This window comes from Chiloscyllium plagiosum, chromosome 31 (assembly GCF_004010195.1).
Source record: "Chiloscyllium plagiosum isolate BGI_BamShark_2017 chromosome 31, ASM401019v2, whole genome shotgun sequence".
NCBI classification, from domain to species: domain Eukaryota; kingdom Metazoa; phylum Chordata; class Chondrichthyes; order Orectolobiformes; family Hemiscylliidae; genus Chiloscyllium; species Chiloscyllium plagiosum.
The window spans coordinates 39,773,871-39,789,948 of record NC_057740.1 but is presented as its reverse complement, the minus strand read 5'-3'; the positions used below and the strand labels follow the sequence as shown (position 1 = coordinate 39,789,948).

The window sequence follows — 16,078 nt, the reverse complement described above, 5'->3', positions numbered from 1 at the left end:
GCAGGACTTATACACTTAATGGTAAGGTCCTAGGGAGTGTTGCTGAACAAAGAGACCTTGGAGTGCAGGTTCATAGCTCCTTGAAAGTGGAGTCACAGGTAGATAGGATAGTGAAGAAGGCGTTTGGAATGCTTTCCTTTATTGGTCAGAGTATTAGGTACAAGAGTTGGGAGGTTATGTTATAGCTGTACAGGACGTTGGTTAGGCCACTGTTGGAATATTGCATGCAATTCTGGTCTCCTTCCTATCGGAAGGATATTGTGAAACTTGAAAGGGTTCAGAAAAGATTTACAAAGATGTTGCCAGGATTGGAGGATTTGAGCTGTAGTGAGAGGCTGAATAGACTGGGCCTGTTTTCCCTGGAAGGTCAGAGGCTAAAGGGTGACCTTATAGAGGTTTATAAAATCATGAGGGGCATGGATAGGATAAATAGACAAGGTCTTTTCCCTGCGGTGGGGGAGTCTACAACTAGAGGGCATAGGTTTAGGGTGAGAGGGGAAATATATAAAAGAGACCTAAGGGGCAACTTTTTCACGCAGAGGGTGATACGTGTGTGGAATGAGCTACCAGAGGAAGTGGAGGAGGCTGGTACAATTGCAACATTTAAAAGGCATCTGGATGGTTACACGAATAGGAAGTGTTTGGAGGGATATGGCTTGGGTGCTGGCAGGTGGGACTAGATTGTATTGGGATGTCTGGTCGGCATGGACGGGTTGGACCAAAGGGTCTATTTCCGTGCTGTACATCTCTGTGACTCTAAGAAGTTCAAGGGATTGTTCAGTGAACTCCCTTTCCATTTCTCAAAGGGCATCTAGTTGCCTTAACCTCATTCAGCCATGAGGTGGCAGTAGTAAGCAACTAGCCCTGCTGGATCAGTCAAGGAACATCAATCATTCACTTAATGAACCCAACAATTGTTAACATTATAGTCTGGAGACAATGAGTGTGCTGTGCTCACCTCTTAGACCTGGGTTTCAAAGCATCATAGAATAAAGGTAGCCACAAAGGAACACTATGTCTGCGTTCTCTGGTCTCTGGGAAGCTAATTATAAACCAGTGCGAGCCTGTGAGCAGCCGCAACTACATTATATTCACATTAAATTGTTCTATTTTAGATCAGAATGACAAGAAGAAGCCTCTGCTCTCCTCTGGCTGTTTGTGCATTCACCTTTGGACCTAATACAGTGTTCACACCAATAAACAACTCTCAAGCTGGAATGACCATTAGGACACGTGACACATTGTACTTTGTGGGATCTTACTGTGCCTAACTTGGCTATCATATTTCCTGCTTATGAGGCAGGATGGATGGTGGTGAAGAAAGAACAATCATATGACTGGCATTGGAGGCAACAATTCTCAATTTAGAGCTCAGTTGTGGATGAGCTCATTGTAGATGGAGTTTTACTCTGTATCTAACCCCATGCTATTCCTGTCGTGGGAGAGTTTGATGGGTACGGTACAGAGAGAGCTTTACTCCATCTCTAACCTTATGCAATTTCTGTTCTGGGTGTGTTCCATGGGAAGCGTAATTTCCATTTACTTTTGGTTTAAAAAAAGTAGAGGGAGCTGTACTCCACATCTGATCCCAGTGTTGTCCCTGTCCTGGGTGCATTTGATGGGGACAGTATCGAAGGAGTTCACTTTCAGTTGAAGAAAATAAAAAGAACATTACTCTCTGTTTAAAAGAGTAGAGGGAGCTTTACTCTGTGCCTCTGTACTATACGTGTCTGGGAGTGTTTGATAGGGACGGTATTAGGGAAGCTTTACTTTGTGTTTACTTATAGTTTAAAAAAATGTCAAAAGATTGTTTTCCACTCACCTCAGGGGCCTTGATTTAATGACTTGCCTGAAAGACCAGCATCTCGGATAGTGCAGCACTCTCATCGGTGCTCCCAGTGGGAACATCGGGTCGGAATACATCCTCAGGTGTAGGAGTGGTCTTTCCAGAATATTCTGATTCAGAGGTCGGCATGCTGCTGACTGAACTGAGCTGACAATGGGTCATTCCCCTATCCTTTCCTTACCTTCCTCATACACAATCCCACAGGGGATGCTGTCAGCGGTTTCACTTGGAAATTTGTTACTGAGAAGTTCTAGCACGTTATTGTTGGTGCTGCCTGAGATCAGTCATCTCAGTGTAGGTCTCCAACAGTCAAAATAGAATCTCTGTGCTCTCTAAGCATAGGGCTGTTGTGGCACAGTGGTAAAGTCCCTACCTCTGGTCAGGAGGCCCAGGTTCAAGTACCATCTGTTCCAGAGGTGTGTCATTACATCCCTGAACAGCGTGATTAAAAATATCTACAGAAAGAAGCACTGGCCTTCTAAAGCTTACAGTTGATTCATTAGCCATCCTTACTGCCCTGCATATGGGGAATAAATAATCCTAAGAATAGTCTAAAAGCACACTTAATCATCATTCATTGGAAATATATTACCATTCCTTTAGTGTCGCTGGGCCAATATCCTGGAATTCTCTCCTTAACACCATTGTGTTGCACACAAGGACTGCAGATGTTCACAATAACAGCTCAGCACCACCTACTCAAGGGGCAAGTAGGGACGAGCAATAAATAGTCAACCCAGCCAACGACACCCACATCCCACGAATGAACAAGAAGTGCAACAAAATGTACCTACCAGTCAGCGTGGAAGAATAATTCGCTAATCCATGGCCAGATAGACTGGGGGTTGCCATGGTAACCATGGGTGAGGTGGGCTGTAGAGCTGATGTATTCGTTCTCTGGTGACAGAATTATAAATGGTTAAAAATAGCCCACCAAATTCTTCAAAAGTCAGACTATTTACTTTCTACATAAATGAGAGAGAGGTATTGTGAAATGGGAAATCAAAAACTGCCAGGTCAGATGTAACTCCTGACCGCCACCATATCACAATCTGTTCCCCTGCTCTGCAATTTACTTCTAAATTTCTCATTATTACTAAGAGAGGCTGAAATGTTGGCTCTTTCTTTCTCCACGGATGCTGCCTAATCTAATGTTTCCATCGGTAGATCAAGTGTAATGCTCTCTCTTCCTCATCAACAACACTCCCAGGACAGGATCTACACAGTTAATGTTAGGGCTCTGGGGAGTATTGTTGAACAGAGACACTTAGGGTGTGGGTACATAGTTCATTGATAGTAGCGTGACAGGTCAACAGGGTGGTGAAGGCAGTGTTTGGCATTCCTGTCTTCATCGGTCAGATCACTGTGTACGCAAGTTGGGATGTCGTGTTACAGCTGTGCAAGGCATTGGTAAGGCTATATTGGAGTACTGCATACAATTCTGGTCACCCAGCTATAAGGAGGATGTTATTAAATTGGAATGGATGCAAAAAATAAAAAGATTTACAAGGATGTTACGGAGACTGAAAGGTTTGAGTTATAAGGAGAGACTGGATAGGCCGGGACTTTTTCCCCTAGAGTGTAGGAGGCGATTGATTCACCTTATAAAGATTTATAAAATCATGAGGGATGTAGATAAGGTGAATAGTTGAGGTTTTCCTCAGAAATCCAAAACAGGAGAGCAATGGTTTAAGGTGAACAGGCAAACATTTAAAAAGGATCTGAGTGGCAACTTTTTCACACAGAGGATGGCTCATTATGTGGAACGAGCTGCCAGAGTAAGTGATAGAGGCGAGTACAGTTACAACATGTGAATGACGTCTGGACAGGTACATAGATAGGAAAGGTTGACAGGAATATGGGCCAAATACAGGCAAATGGATTCGTTCAGTTTCGGAACGCTGATCAGCTACACGAGACGGACCAAAGGGCTTTTTTCCATGCTGTATGTCTATAATTTCTGTAACCCTTGAAATGTAGCAGCAAGTGGCCAACTAATCCAAAGTAAGCTCTCACCAGTGAAGCGACCATGTTCCTGGAGCCAGATGAGACTGCATGCATTTCACTTCTGCGATTGTCAGGACCAAGATTCACAGGCGTTGGGGACCTTGTTGCCATAGTTCTGTTGAGGTTACCAGGGGAGACCAGCATCCCTGGTGAGATGTGGGCATTCAAGTAACCAGCACCTGTCATGCAAAATAAAGAACGAACGTATATCGTGATAAATAAACAGGAAACACGACCTGACCACATTTACATTGCAGAGTTATCTTCAAAACCCACCGTGAAGTCTAGATGAATAGCCAAGGCTCACAATGGAGAGGAGGAACAAAGGTGAAAATATTAGGTGAAGGGAGAAGGCAAATTGAGAAGTAGGGGCTTGGTCCAATAGGAAGCTCAGATATTGGAGTCCTGTGGCAGGTGGGAACAGCCTGAGATCCCAGAGTTCCTCCACATGACAGCTAGCTCTAAACTCCACAGATCTCCCCACCTCCTGCCTCCCCCAAACCCTCTCCATTTCTTTTTTTTAAACTTCTCTCCCTCCTTCTTGAAGTCCTCTCTTACAGCTTAGCTCTTTGCGTATAAAACATACAAAATAGGAGGAGTAGGCCATTCAGCCCCTCTGGCCTACTCTGCCATTCATTAAGTTCATGGTTGATCAGTTTGCGTTTTGAATCCCACATTTCCAGCTGCACCCAATAACCCTTGATTCCACGTCTACCAACTTTAATATTAAACATATTCAATGATCTTGCCTCTACGGCCTTGTAAGGTATCCTTGGAGAAGGAGCATACAGTGTGCACTGGTATCCTTGAAGCCATTCTCTGGATTGCTAGACTTGGTCTCTTGGGTTGCAGCAATGTAACTGCTGAACTGCAGGACCCTTGTACAGCATTACAGCTGATCCGTAAGGGCTTGATGCTGACAGAATGTACCCAAAATAGAACATGCTCCACTGTCCAACACTTAACATCCTGACATCTATGAGCAGACAACAATAAAAGCGCGTGACGTTGTAAGGACAACTAAGGTATGTTCATTCCAGGATGGGATGAGTTGAATCATCCTTGACTGGGACTTCACTCACTCCTTGGTCTTACACAGGAACAAAAAAAAACCCAAAAGCCTTGCATTCCTATAGCACCTTTCACATTCTCTACACATTTCAAATGGCTTTGCAGCTAGTTTGTGCAGAGCAAGCACCTATAAACAGCAATAATCCTCATTGTACGACCATAATAGTGACCAGATAAGCTGTTTTAGGTTTTGGTTGTGAGATAATTATTGACTGGGATGCCATGGATAATTTGCTTGCTTGTCTTCAAAATAGTGCCAAGAGGTCGTTTACATTCAACTGAGGAGGAGTAGTCTTGATTTAACTTGCCCTCTGATAGACAGCACCTCCAATAATTCGGCACTGCCTCCACAGTGGCACTGGGCACATATGCCTGAGTTCGTGTGCTCAAGCCCTTGGAGTGGGACTTGAACATACAATCTTCCAATTTGGAGGCAAGACAGACAAGTTGTGAACCACAGAAAGGTCACTGAAGCAAAGGGTGAAGAAAGTTATCATGGCATCACACACCATAAAGGGAGGCCATTCATCCCATTGTGCTTGTGCCAACTATTTGAAGGAGTTATCAATTTAGTCCTACTACCCCCACATTTTTCTGCATCACCTTACAATTCGTTTCCTAGAACAAACTGCCACCTCAATAAAAATAAATCGTTTGAGTCACCTGTTTTAGGAAGGATATCATTAAGCTCAAGAGGGTTCAGAAAAGATTTACACTGACGTTGCCAGGAATGGAGGGTTTGAGTTAGAAGGAGAGGTTGGATAGGCTGGGACATTTTATCACTGGAGTGCCGGAGGTTGAGAGGTGACATTGTAGAGGTTTATAAAATCATGAGGGGTATAGACAGCAAATGGCAGGGGTCTTTTCCCTAGGGTAGGGATTTTGAGACTATTTTTTGAGGTAAGAAGAGAAAGATTTTAAAAAGACAGGAGGGTTTTTTTTAAAACACACATGAGGGTGGTTCGTGTGTGGAATGAACATACAGAGGAAGTGGTGGATGCGGGTTCAGCTACAGTGTTTAAAAGACATTCAGGTAAATTCATGAATAAGCGGGATATGGGTCAAGCACGGTCAGGTGGGAAAAGTTTAGTTTGGGTTATGGTCGGCACAGACTGGTTAACTGAAGGTTCTGTTTCCATGCTGTATGGCTCTAAGATTCTGTAACAACGCTGGCTTAAAGACTCCCCAATCTGTGAATCTGTGGCTTGAGCTATTAATTAAACCCTCACTTTGTGAATGTACATACGCTTAGATGACACGGTTAAGGGGAGATTTATTTTCGGCATTGGGACTCAAGTTCAAAGCTGAGACGTGCTCACCGCTGCTAATGTCACAATTAGTTAATGACCATTGTTTGCTCACGCCTCGACACAGACAAACCCTGTTCCTTAAATACTCACAAAAAGACACCTGCACACATCTTTAAATATAAATGCTCTGTACCCCTCAATGAGATTCCAGACTATAACTCACTTCCAGATATCTATTCTTAAGACCATAATAAAAAGGAACAGGAGTAGGCCATTTGGCCCCTTAAGCCTGCTCCATCATTCAACAGGATAATGGTTGATCTGACATCCTCCTGTACACCTTCCTGCCTTTTCCTCGTAACCCTTGATTCCTTGACTGATCAAGAATCTATAGATCTCTGTGGCAAGGTGTTCTAAAGACTCTCAACACTCAGAGAAGAAATTCCTCCTCATCTCAGTCTTAAATTGACATCACTTTATTCCAAGATGACACCCTCTGGTCCTAGACTTTCCAATGAGGGGAAACATCCTCTCAGGTATTTACCCTGTTAAGCCCCAATGAGATCACCTCTCATTCCTCTAAACCCTAGTGAATCGAGTCCCAACTTGTTTAGCCTTTGCTCTTAAGACAATCCCTCCCAATGAAGGATCATCCTAGTGAATCTTCTCAGAATTGTCTCCCAACAAAATGAGATCTTTCCTTAAAATAATGGGACCAAAACTGCTCCCTATTCTTTTATTCTCCCTACCAAAATGAACAATTTCGCATTTTCCCCCACCTTATACTCCATTTGCTAACATTTTGTTCACTTACTTAATCTATCAATATCTCTCTATAAAATGAAATTGCTGGGAAAACTCAGCAGGTTAGGTAGCATATGTGGACAGAAAGCAGAGTTAAAGTTGCGGGTCAAGTGATTTCTCTCGCAACTTGCCTTTCCACCTATTTTTGTGTCATCTACAAACTTGGCTACAGTATATTCACTTCCTTCCTCTAACTTATTAATACATATTGTAAACAGTTGTGGTCCCAGCATTGATCCTGGTGGAACTCTACTGGTCACAGATTACCAACCTGAAGAACCCCTTATCCCCACTTGCTATTTCTTGCCCATTAGCCAATATTCTATCCATTCTTGAAACTATGTCATTAATACATTTAAAAGAATATTTTAACTAAAGGACCCAGTACTTTTGCCCATGGAAGGAAGAGATGGCCTAAAGCACTCATGGCAGACCTACAGCCTGACCCTGGTTACTCGACAGGTGACCCATCTGTATTTACCCATGAAGTTGTCAACTCTTGAGGTTTGCCCTGGAGGTTCTAAGCATCTTTGGTTACCGGTCTCCGAACTTATAGAAAGATGTTATTTCATTGGAAGCAGTCCAGAAAACCAATGGAATGGTTGATTTCCTTATGCAGGCTAGGCCTAGGTGCACTGGAGTTTAGAAGAGTCAAATGTTTGAAATATATAAGAGCCTGAAGGGACTTAACTGGGTGGATGTGGAAAGGATCTTTCCTCTTGCAGGAGAATCTAAATGTACTGAAAAATAGTTTAAATTGGTACCCATTTAAGACAGATGAGGAAACAGGTTTTCTCTCAGAGGGTTTCGTGTCTTTGGAAATCCCTTCCCCCAAAAGGCAGTGGATGAAGAATTTTGAAATACTTTTAAGGTTGAATTAGATTGATTCTAGATTAGAAAGAGGATAAAAGATTGTTGGAGATATGTAAAGTTGGGGTTACAAGCAGACCAGCAGAGCATGCTTGAAGGGCAGAATGGCCTACAGTTCATATGTTCACATAACGGGGGGCACAGCCCTACCCTTGTGTTTGGGTAGGGAAGTGGGTGGCATAGAGGGCCATGTGTTGAAATTTCCAGATACAACAATCAGGGTGGGCAACCTTCATCAGTTCAGGCTTCCTACAAGAAGTACATGTTCACAGCATACAGACATTGCCAAGAATGCTGGTGGTACAGTGGTAGTATCCCTACCTCTGAACCAAGAAGCTCAGGTTTAAGTTACACCTTCTCCATAGGTGTGTCATAACATGCCCAAACAAGTTGATTAAAAATGCTTATGGCATTACTGTCAAAGACAACCTTTATTTAAAACAATTTTCTCATGGGATGTGGCAAGCATTTATTATCCATCCCTAATTACTCAGAGGGTAGTTAAGAATCAACCACATCAACCAGGTAAGGATGTCAGTTTCCTTCTCAAAAGAACATCAGGGATAACCAGATGGGCTTTTTCAACAATGGTGTCATGGTCATCATTACACTCTAAATTCCAGATCCAAATTCCACCATCTGCTGTGGTGGGATTTGTATCCGGATCTCCAGAACACTAGTTGAGTGTCTGGATTAATAGTTTAATGATAATACCATTTGGTCACCACTTTGAGGAGATGCACCCTGTTCTTATACCCCTTTACTGGTGGCCTTAACAGCTCTGCAGGGGGTTTTCAATTCCATCCCCTCTCAAATTGAGCTGGACAGACTAGATGCAGGAGTTCTTAACTCATTAGCGAGTTAAGAACAAAGGTACACTCTCAGGATACAGATAAATTATTCAGGACTAAGATGAGGAAAACCATTTCTTCACTCAAACGGTAGTGATGCCTGTGTTATCTTCTACTATAGGAGGCTGCGGAGGCCAATATATTCAAGAAACACTTTGATATATTAAAAGGATCAAGAGGTGTGGAGACAAAACAGGAACATGGCATTGAGATGGAGGATCAGCCGAGATCATGCTGAACAGCAGACAGGCTTGAAGAACCAAATGGCTTACTCCTGCTCCTAGTTTCTTTCTAACTGGAAGACAATGACAGCAAGACTAGCAGTGAATTCCAGAAGATGTCAACAGGAGAATTAATACACAAGTTGATCCTGTGGCGTAAAGCAAGTAACAGCAGCTCTTAACATAACTCAGGTCCTGTCGGTTCACTAGCCAGCAGGTTACAACATTGTCGAAAACAGTCCGCAGTGGCTGTGGGATGGTGGCTTGTGGCAAAACTTTAGAGACGACCATTGACTTGGGGCTCGGCTTCACTTTGAGGATAAGATCAGGAAATGTACGGCGAGACATAGTTCATATGAACCCTTTGTACACTGTGAAGAAACCCAGTTCCTGTGGCTACAATCACAGGCTTCGGCCTACACACATCGCCTACACTAGGCACAGTATTACTCTGTACTTCCATCTAGGAATGGAAAATATTTGCAAGACAGAATTAACCCTTGTGAATAGTTTAGGACTTTTCTGCCCAAGTACATTGCAAGAATTGTCACAGGTTCTATTTTTATATCAGTTGCAGATTTTCGTGGGCGGTGGATTAAGTCCAGGTTTTTGTTTCCATAGTTACCATATTAATTCTTTTCTTTTAGTTGTTCAAGTCAAAAGCTGATGTTGATGCTTCGACGGAAGTGTTACATTTATTTGACAGAACAGATTTAGACTCAAAACCTCGCACTCATTTCCACAGTACATTAAAAGCAGCTTGCATTTATTTACAGAATGAGTATCAGTAAAAGGCAGATCATATAATTTATTTCTTTTTTATTAAAATAAGAAACTACGGAATAGTCTTTTATTAGTTCAGAATGGCCCAAAGTGCTTCAAAAATACTTACATCAGCTTTAAATTGAAATCATGAACACGCCAACTTTGAAACTGAGAGTAGGAGTCGGCCATTTGGCCCATTGAGCCTGCTCAATAGGATCATGGCTAATCTTAATGTGGCTTTAACTTTATATTCCCATCAGATTTTATTACCCAAAAGACCCTTGTTAGTCAAGAATCCATCTACCCCCCCACCGATCTACCCCATCACAGCCTCCACAGGAAAGGAACTGTACAGTTTCATGGCCTTTAAGACAGGCAGACAGAGATAATGTTCTCCTGTGCCATGTAAGAGACAGTATTCAATTTGGGTGTAGTAGAATCTCAAAAAGCAGCACTGCGTTAATGACCAGGTAAGTTTTCTTTTTATTTAAGAAATAAGTATTGGCTGAGACACCAGTTTAGTTTAGATTAAATTCCGTACAGTATGGAAAAAGGCCCTTCGGCCCAACAAGTCCACATCGACCCTCCAAAGAGTAACCCACCTAGACCCATTCCCCCACCCTATATTTACCCCTGACTAATGCACCTAACACTATGGGCAATTTAGCCTGGCCAATGCACTTGACTTGCACGTCTTTGGACTGTGGGAGGAAACTGGAGCACCTGGAGGAAACCCATGCAGACATAGGGAGTATGTGCAAACTCCACACAGACAGTCACCCAAACCAGAATTCGATCCCGGGTCCCTGGCACTATGAGGCATTAGTGCTAGCCACTGTGCGATCCAGTTTCAGAGAAGGTTCACTGGGACAATTCCTGTAAGGAGGGACTGTCTTACGAGCAGACTACATTGGTTTGGATGTATGCACCGGAGTTTAGAAGAATGAGAAGAGATCTCACTGAAACACACAGGATTCATAAAGGGCTTGATAGGATAGATGCTGAGAGGACATTTCTCCTCATGGGAGTGTGTAAGACCAGAGGGCACAAGCTCAGAAAAAAAAGGGACACCTATTTAAGACTGAGATGAGGAGGAATTTCTTGTCTCAGAGCATTCAGTGTCTTTGGAATTCCTCGCTGCAGAGAGCCACGAGGTTGGAGTCCTTGGGTACATTTAAGGCCGAGATAGATAGATTCTTGGTCAGTAGGGGACTCATGGGTTACAGGGAAATAGATGTGAGGAATTTCTGATCAGCCATGCATGGTAGAGCAGGCGCGAGGGGCCGAACAGCCTTCTCCTGACCCTATTTCTTATGGAAGTGTTCCCAAGCCCTTCTATAAAGCAGTGACCAATGGTTCTTTTACATCTATCTCAAAAGATAGAAAGGCTATGAATTTTGCTCTTATTTCAAAGACCTCTTATACTGCAGCACTCCCGTAGTATTGCCCCGGGAGTATCCTTGCATAGAACAGGTTTATTGCTCAGAATAAAGTTATTGATGCACATACTGTAGGCATACCTGAGCTAGAACAATATTCCAAAAATACTTCATCTGTGGTCAGCTTGGGACTTGGAATAAGAAAAACATACCGTGGAATTTTTAGGATTAGAGATCTGGAATTCCTTTCCAAACCTTGTGCTCTCCCTATCTATTTTTCCTCCTTTAAGACATCTTTTAAATCCTGTTAATCCGGAGACCAAGGTAATGTTCTGGAGTCCTCTGGGTAATTAGAGATGGGCAATAAATGCTGGCCTAACCAGCAATGCCCTCACTCTGTGAATGAATAAAATAAACCCCTAATTCTTGGACGAGGATGAAGTCACCAACCCAACATTGTCTTATATAGTTGTGTCAAATTTTACCAGATGATTGCTGCTGTGAAGGCAATTCACATTGGGATCATTTACAGTGTCAAATATGCCATGGAAATGCAGGGTCTGTGGTGTTGGGAGGCAATGCCAATACTCTGCAGATGACATGGTGACTCAGTGTGAATCTGTGCACTGCACTGGTGAAGAGCTCAGGTAATGGTGCAGTCAGCTCACCCTCTAACCCCAGCCTCTTAAGGCAGTGGCTCAATTTGAAACCTTGGAACTGCACAGCCCTGAGTAATGCTCAACAGGAAATCCGGCTTACTCGCCGAGATACAAGTGTGAAAGTGACGTCAAGTTTCATTTTTAACATAGAAGCCACAACATGATACAACTGCACTTCTTAAAAACTCCCTCCTTGGGGCGGCAGCCCTACCTTCAATGCATCACTTAGTATACAGAACCAGTCTACGCCTCTCTTATTTTCAACGGGGAATATCATTTCATAGAAAGAACACCATTAAATAAAAGCTATAAAGCTCGTCTCAAGGACAGTGATCCTGAAATGATCACAATTAATGTGAAAAACTCCTGCTGCTCACTTTTGGGAATGAAATCTGCAATCCTTATCTGGTCTGGCTTACATGTGACTCCAGACCCACAGCAATGTGGTCGACTCTTAACTGCCCTCTGAGATAGTCCAAGCAAACCACTCAGTTCAAGGGCAATTATTTGATTTGATTTATTGTTGTCGAATGTACCCAGATACAGTGAAAAGTGGTGTTTTGCAAGCTCTACAGGTAGACTGTTCTGCTATCCTGATGCACCTTGTATGGTACAGAATGCAGAATACAGTGTTATAGTCACAGAGAAATGAACAAGCACTGGGCCAAAATGTGGCTATTCAGGAATTTGGATGACCTATAATGACATTCCTCATTCTTAGAACTAAAAGGAAGGACTCTCCTTTTATGTAGCAAGACATTAGGATTCTCCAAAGTACTTTACCTTTTAAGTCAAACACTTAATTGGCTGTAATGTTGTAATGCAGTGACTGGCAACAACTAATTTGAACAAAGTAAGATCCCACAAATAGTGATGCCAGATTGTTTCTATGTAAGTTAGCTCGCTGAGCTGGAAGTTTGCTTTCAGACGTTTCGTCGACATGACTAAGTAACATCATCAGTGAGTCTCTCCAGTGAAGCGCTGGTGATATGTCTAAGTGTTGGTTGTGCATTTTGATATGGGTGGCTAAAGAAGCCAAATAGATGTGGAAGCAGACAGGGATCTTTACTGTGCAAGCATTTGGCATGCAAAAAAGGGAGAAAACTGGCATAAAAGTTAAGTTTGACTTTCAAAATTGAGGCATCTGAGTGAATTGTTTTGAAACCAATAACCATGACACTTAAAATCTTCATCCTCATTTCCAAATGCCCTCCAACATTCCATATCTCTGTGACCTCCTCCACCCAATTCCCCCCCCCCCCCCGCCCCCCCCAAGGAGAAGTAGAGTAGAGTGAAGCCCACTAGCCCCAGAAGCAGACTCTAGATGGAAATACAGGCAGAGGAGCACTGAGGCAGGCTGGTCAGAATCATGGAGATAGTGAGGACTGCAGATGCTGGAAAGTTAGATTTGATAAATTGTGGAGCTAAGAATAACACAGCAGGTCAAGCAGCATCAGACAAGCAGGAAAGTCAACTTTTCAGGCAGACACTTCAATTGTCTAGGACTTTGATCCAATTGCTTTAGACGTTGTTGGGCCCTGTAGCTCCAATTCTCATACCCTTTCACCCAGCTATGCTGGTGCATGGCTCCTCAAACATCATATGCCACCTCACTCTTTTCAATCATCTCCATGCCCCTGCATATCCCAATGGTCTCCATAACCATTCACTCAGTATCCATCATGAACAGAGCTCAGCAGCCGTGTGAAGATTAATAAAAAAGAATACATACAAAATGAAATACAGCATTTACTCCTACACATCAGACAGCATAGTCTCAGAATAAAGGGATGCCAATCTGAGACTGAGAATGAGGAGGAATTTCTTCTAAGAGTGCAATATCAGGTTCTCTCACCTGATATTGAAAAACCCTCCATTCAATAAATTAAATCAAATCTTTTAGATCACAAGAGGTTAATCTCAGCATTAGGCAGACTACTATTCAGATTCCATAAAGATAGCTAATCCTTTAATAGACTTTTTACATAGTCAATTAAACTGTGAAGTCTAAATCCTGTTGAGATAATTCTAGCATTTGAGAGTCAACCAAGCATTGATAATCGCATACTAGCCTTTTAGGGAACCGCCAATAAAGACCTTTACTGAAGCACATACAGATAGTAATTTTCCTATGCAACACCAGATGGCCTTTTAAACAAAGCAGTCCAGCAGAAGGTTCTGTCTGGGGCAATTTAAAAAGTCTCAACCTGTTTTTATCCCCCATGTTTAATGAGTGGGGCTGATATAAACTCTCAGACCATGACAGTTTAACAGACTTTATCCGCACTGAAGAGAGAATATGCCTACTCCATCAACTCTTGACTCCTGCACTGGGGAGTAAGACCCTTCCAATAGCCAAAACTCAACATTGAAATCAGAAGGCCTTCCCAAGTTTCAACTTCCTGCTTGTGTACATCACATCCAGCTCACTATCTCTAAAGGTCTGCAAAACACAGACCGAACATTTTTATAACTGGCAGAACCAATGAGCTGAAAGGAAATGTTTTTTTTAAAAAACCTAATGTTTCCATTCTGTACTTTTCACACAGGACTCTACTAGTCAGTGTTCTATAGTTTAATCTTCAAATTCTGTAGATCTGGGATTATCCAGTCGGATTATCATGGGTCATTTGGGAATCATCCTGTACTAACGGGCCTGTCACCCTCTACACTCTCGATCTGAGTCAGATACCCCATTAATGCCTCAGTGTCTCCTCAGAGATGACAGATTCCAATAAAGCCATTGATTATATTCACGTCATCTCAGATTAAAAGGTCAGGTCAGAACCCATCTTTTCTATGGTGAATCTCCTTTCATTCAATTTCTTTTCTTTCAAATTTGTAACAGTTGTGCTGACTCCTGCTGACAAAATTAGGTGACACTTTCAATTCGCAAACTTCAGTCAGATTTTGGAAGAGAGTTAGATATTGCAATGGGTTAATGACATTGTTCATTTCCCCTTGAGACTCGGACTCAAATACAGCCAATCCTGACATACTTCAGGGGGCACAAAATTGCTGAGTTTCTTAAAATATTAAGATATTTATGAGAAATCTCTACATAACTGGGAATCCTAGCAGACTTCCTGTGAACATTTACAGGGATCCCCTATAAATACTATTACATGCCAATAAGCTTCCTGTTATATCACTTTAAAGACTAGCTCAGCCTGACTGAGTCACAGCCTGGCAGAAGGATGTAAACTCAAACGGTATTTGAGTGCATGATGTAAAAAGACAGGCATTTATACAGCACCTTTCACAGCTTCAGAGCACTTTACAGCCAATAAAATACTGCTTGAATTATAGGCATTATTTTAATCAAGGAGACAATCAGCCCAATTGCACACAGCACAATCCCAGTAAAAAGCAATGTGGCGATGACCAGAAAGCCTGTTTCACATGACATCAGTTCACAGATAAATATTGAGCAGGGCACCAGAGAAGACTCTGCTGTACTTTGGGATTCCCTACTAAACCCTCTCCCACTCTTGCTCTTCTCAATAAAGCTGCTTCTTCAAACTAGCTCTTTGTTCAAGCCCAGTTCTAATATCGCCCCTTTCTGCTTGCTACTAAATTCTATTCAATCCTGCTCCTGGAGGTTCTCGTGGACTAGAACATCAAGGATCAAGTCGCACCTGCATTAGAGGTGTGTCATAACATGCCCCAATCCTCTTCCTCGGAGGTGCCTTGGCATGTATTGCTATGCTTAAAGATGCTATAGCGTTGCCAGTTGTTGTTGTTGTTGTTGGAGATGTGAAGCAGTTGTGTGTGAGAACACAACAGGAAGCTATATCCTGACCACACCAAGGTCAAGCAGGATGATATTCTGTCTAGGAAGCTCTCTGGCATCACAACCTGTTCAAACAGGCGACAGGTACAATCCTGACCTGATGGCAAACGACAGTTTGAGAAAGGTTATCAGCTGGAAACTTTGAAAACTTCGAACAGAATGTTTTCAGAGTGCTGTGCGGCAGTGGACACATCTGCCCACTTTCTTGCTGCTCAGTAAGAGAAAGGGAATAAATGCCAAAATACCTTGCTCATTACAGGTTCATTTTGAATTGAAGGTGCTGCTGATATTATTCAGGTGTGGCTCAGATGGTGGGACTCGTGTCTCTGAGATGCAAGATTTTAGACTCAAGTCTTAGTCTTGAGTATGAAAGTCAAACTCTGAAGCAGTACTGAGAAGATTTATCAGTGTATGTAAAGATCCTGTTAGCTTGATAAAAAGAAAGAGCAGGGAATTATCCCAGTATCCTCATTAATATTGATCCCATGATCAAGAAAATCAGATTAGATTACCTACAGTGTGGAAACAGGCCCTTCAGCCCAACAAGTCCACACTGACCCTC

General features: G+C 42.5%; 1 protein-coding gene across 2 annotated transcripts in view; it reads right to left on the bottom strand.

The window, feature by feature from the left end:
* mef2b (myocyte enhancer factor 2b) overlaps positions 1–16,078 on the bottom strand; it is a 63,990-nt gene that overhangs the window by 6,585 nt on the left and 41,327 nt on the right. For both annotated transcript variants that reach the window (XM_043721451.1, XM_043721452.1), the window contains 2 exons: positions 3,863–4,032; positions 2,641–2,743 (listed from right to left, as the gene is read on the bottom strand). In XM_043721451.1, the coding sequence (XP_043577386.1) occupies positions 2,641–2,743; positions 3,863–4,032 (273 nt within the window). The remainder of the gene's footprint in view (positions 1–2,640; positions 2,744–3,862; positions 4,033–16,078) is intronic.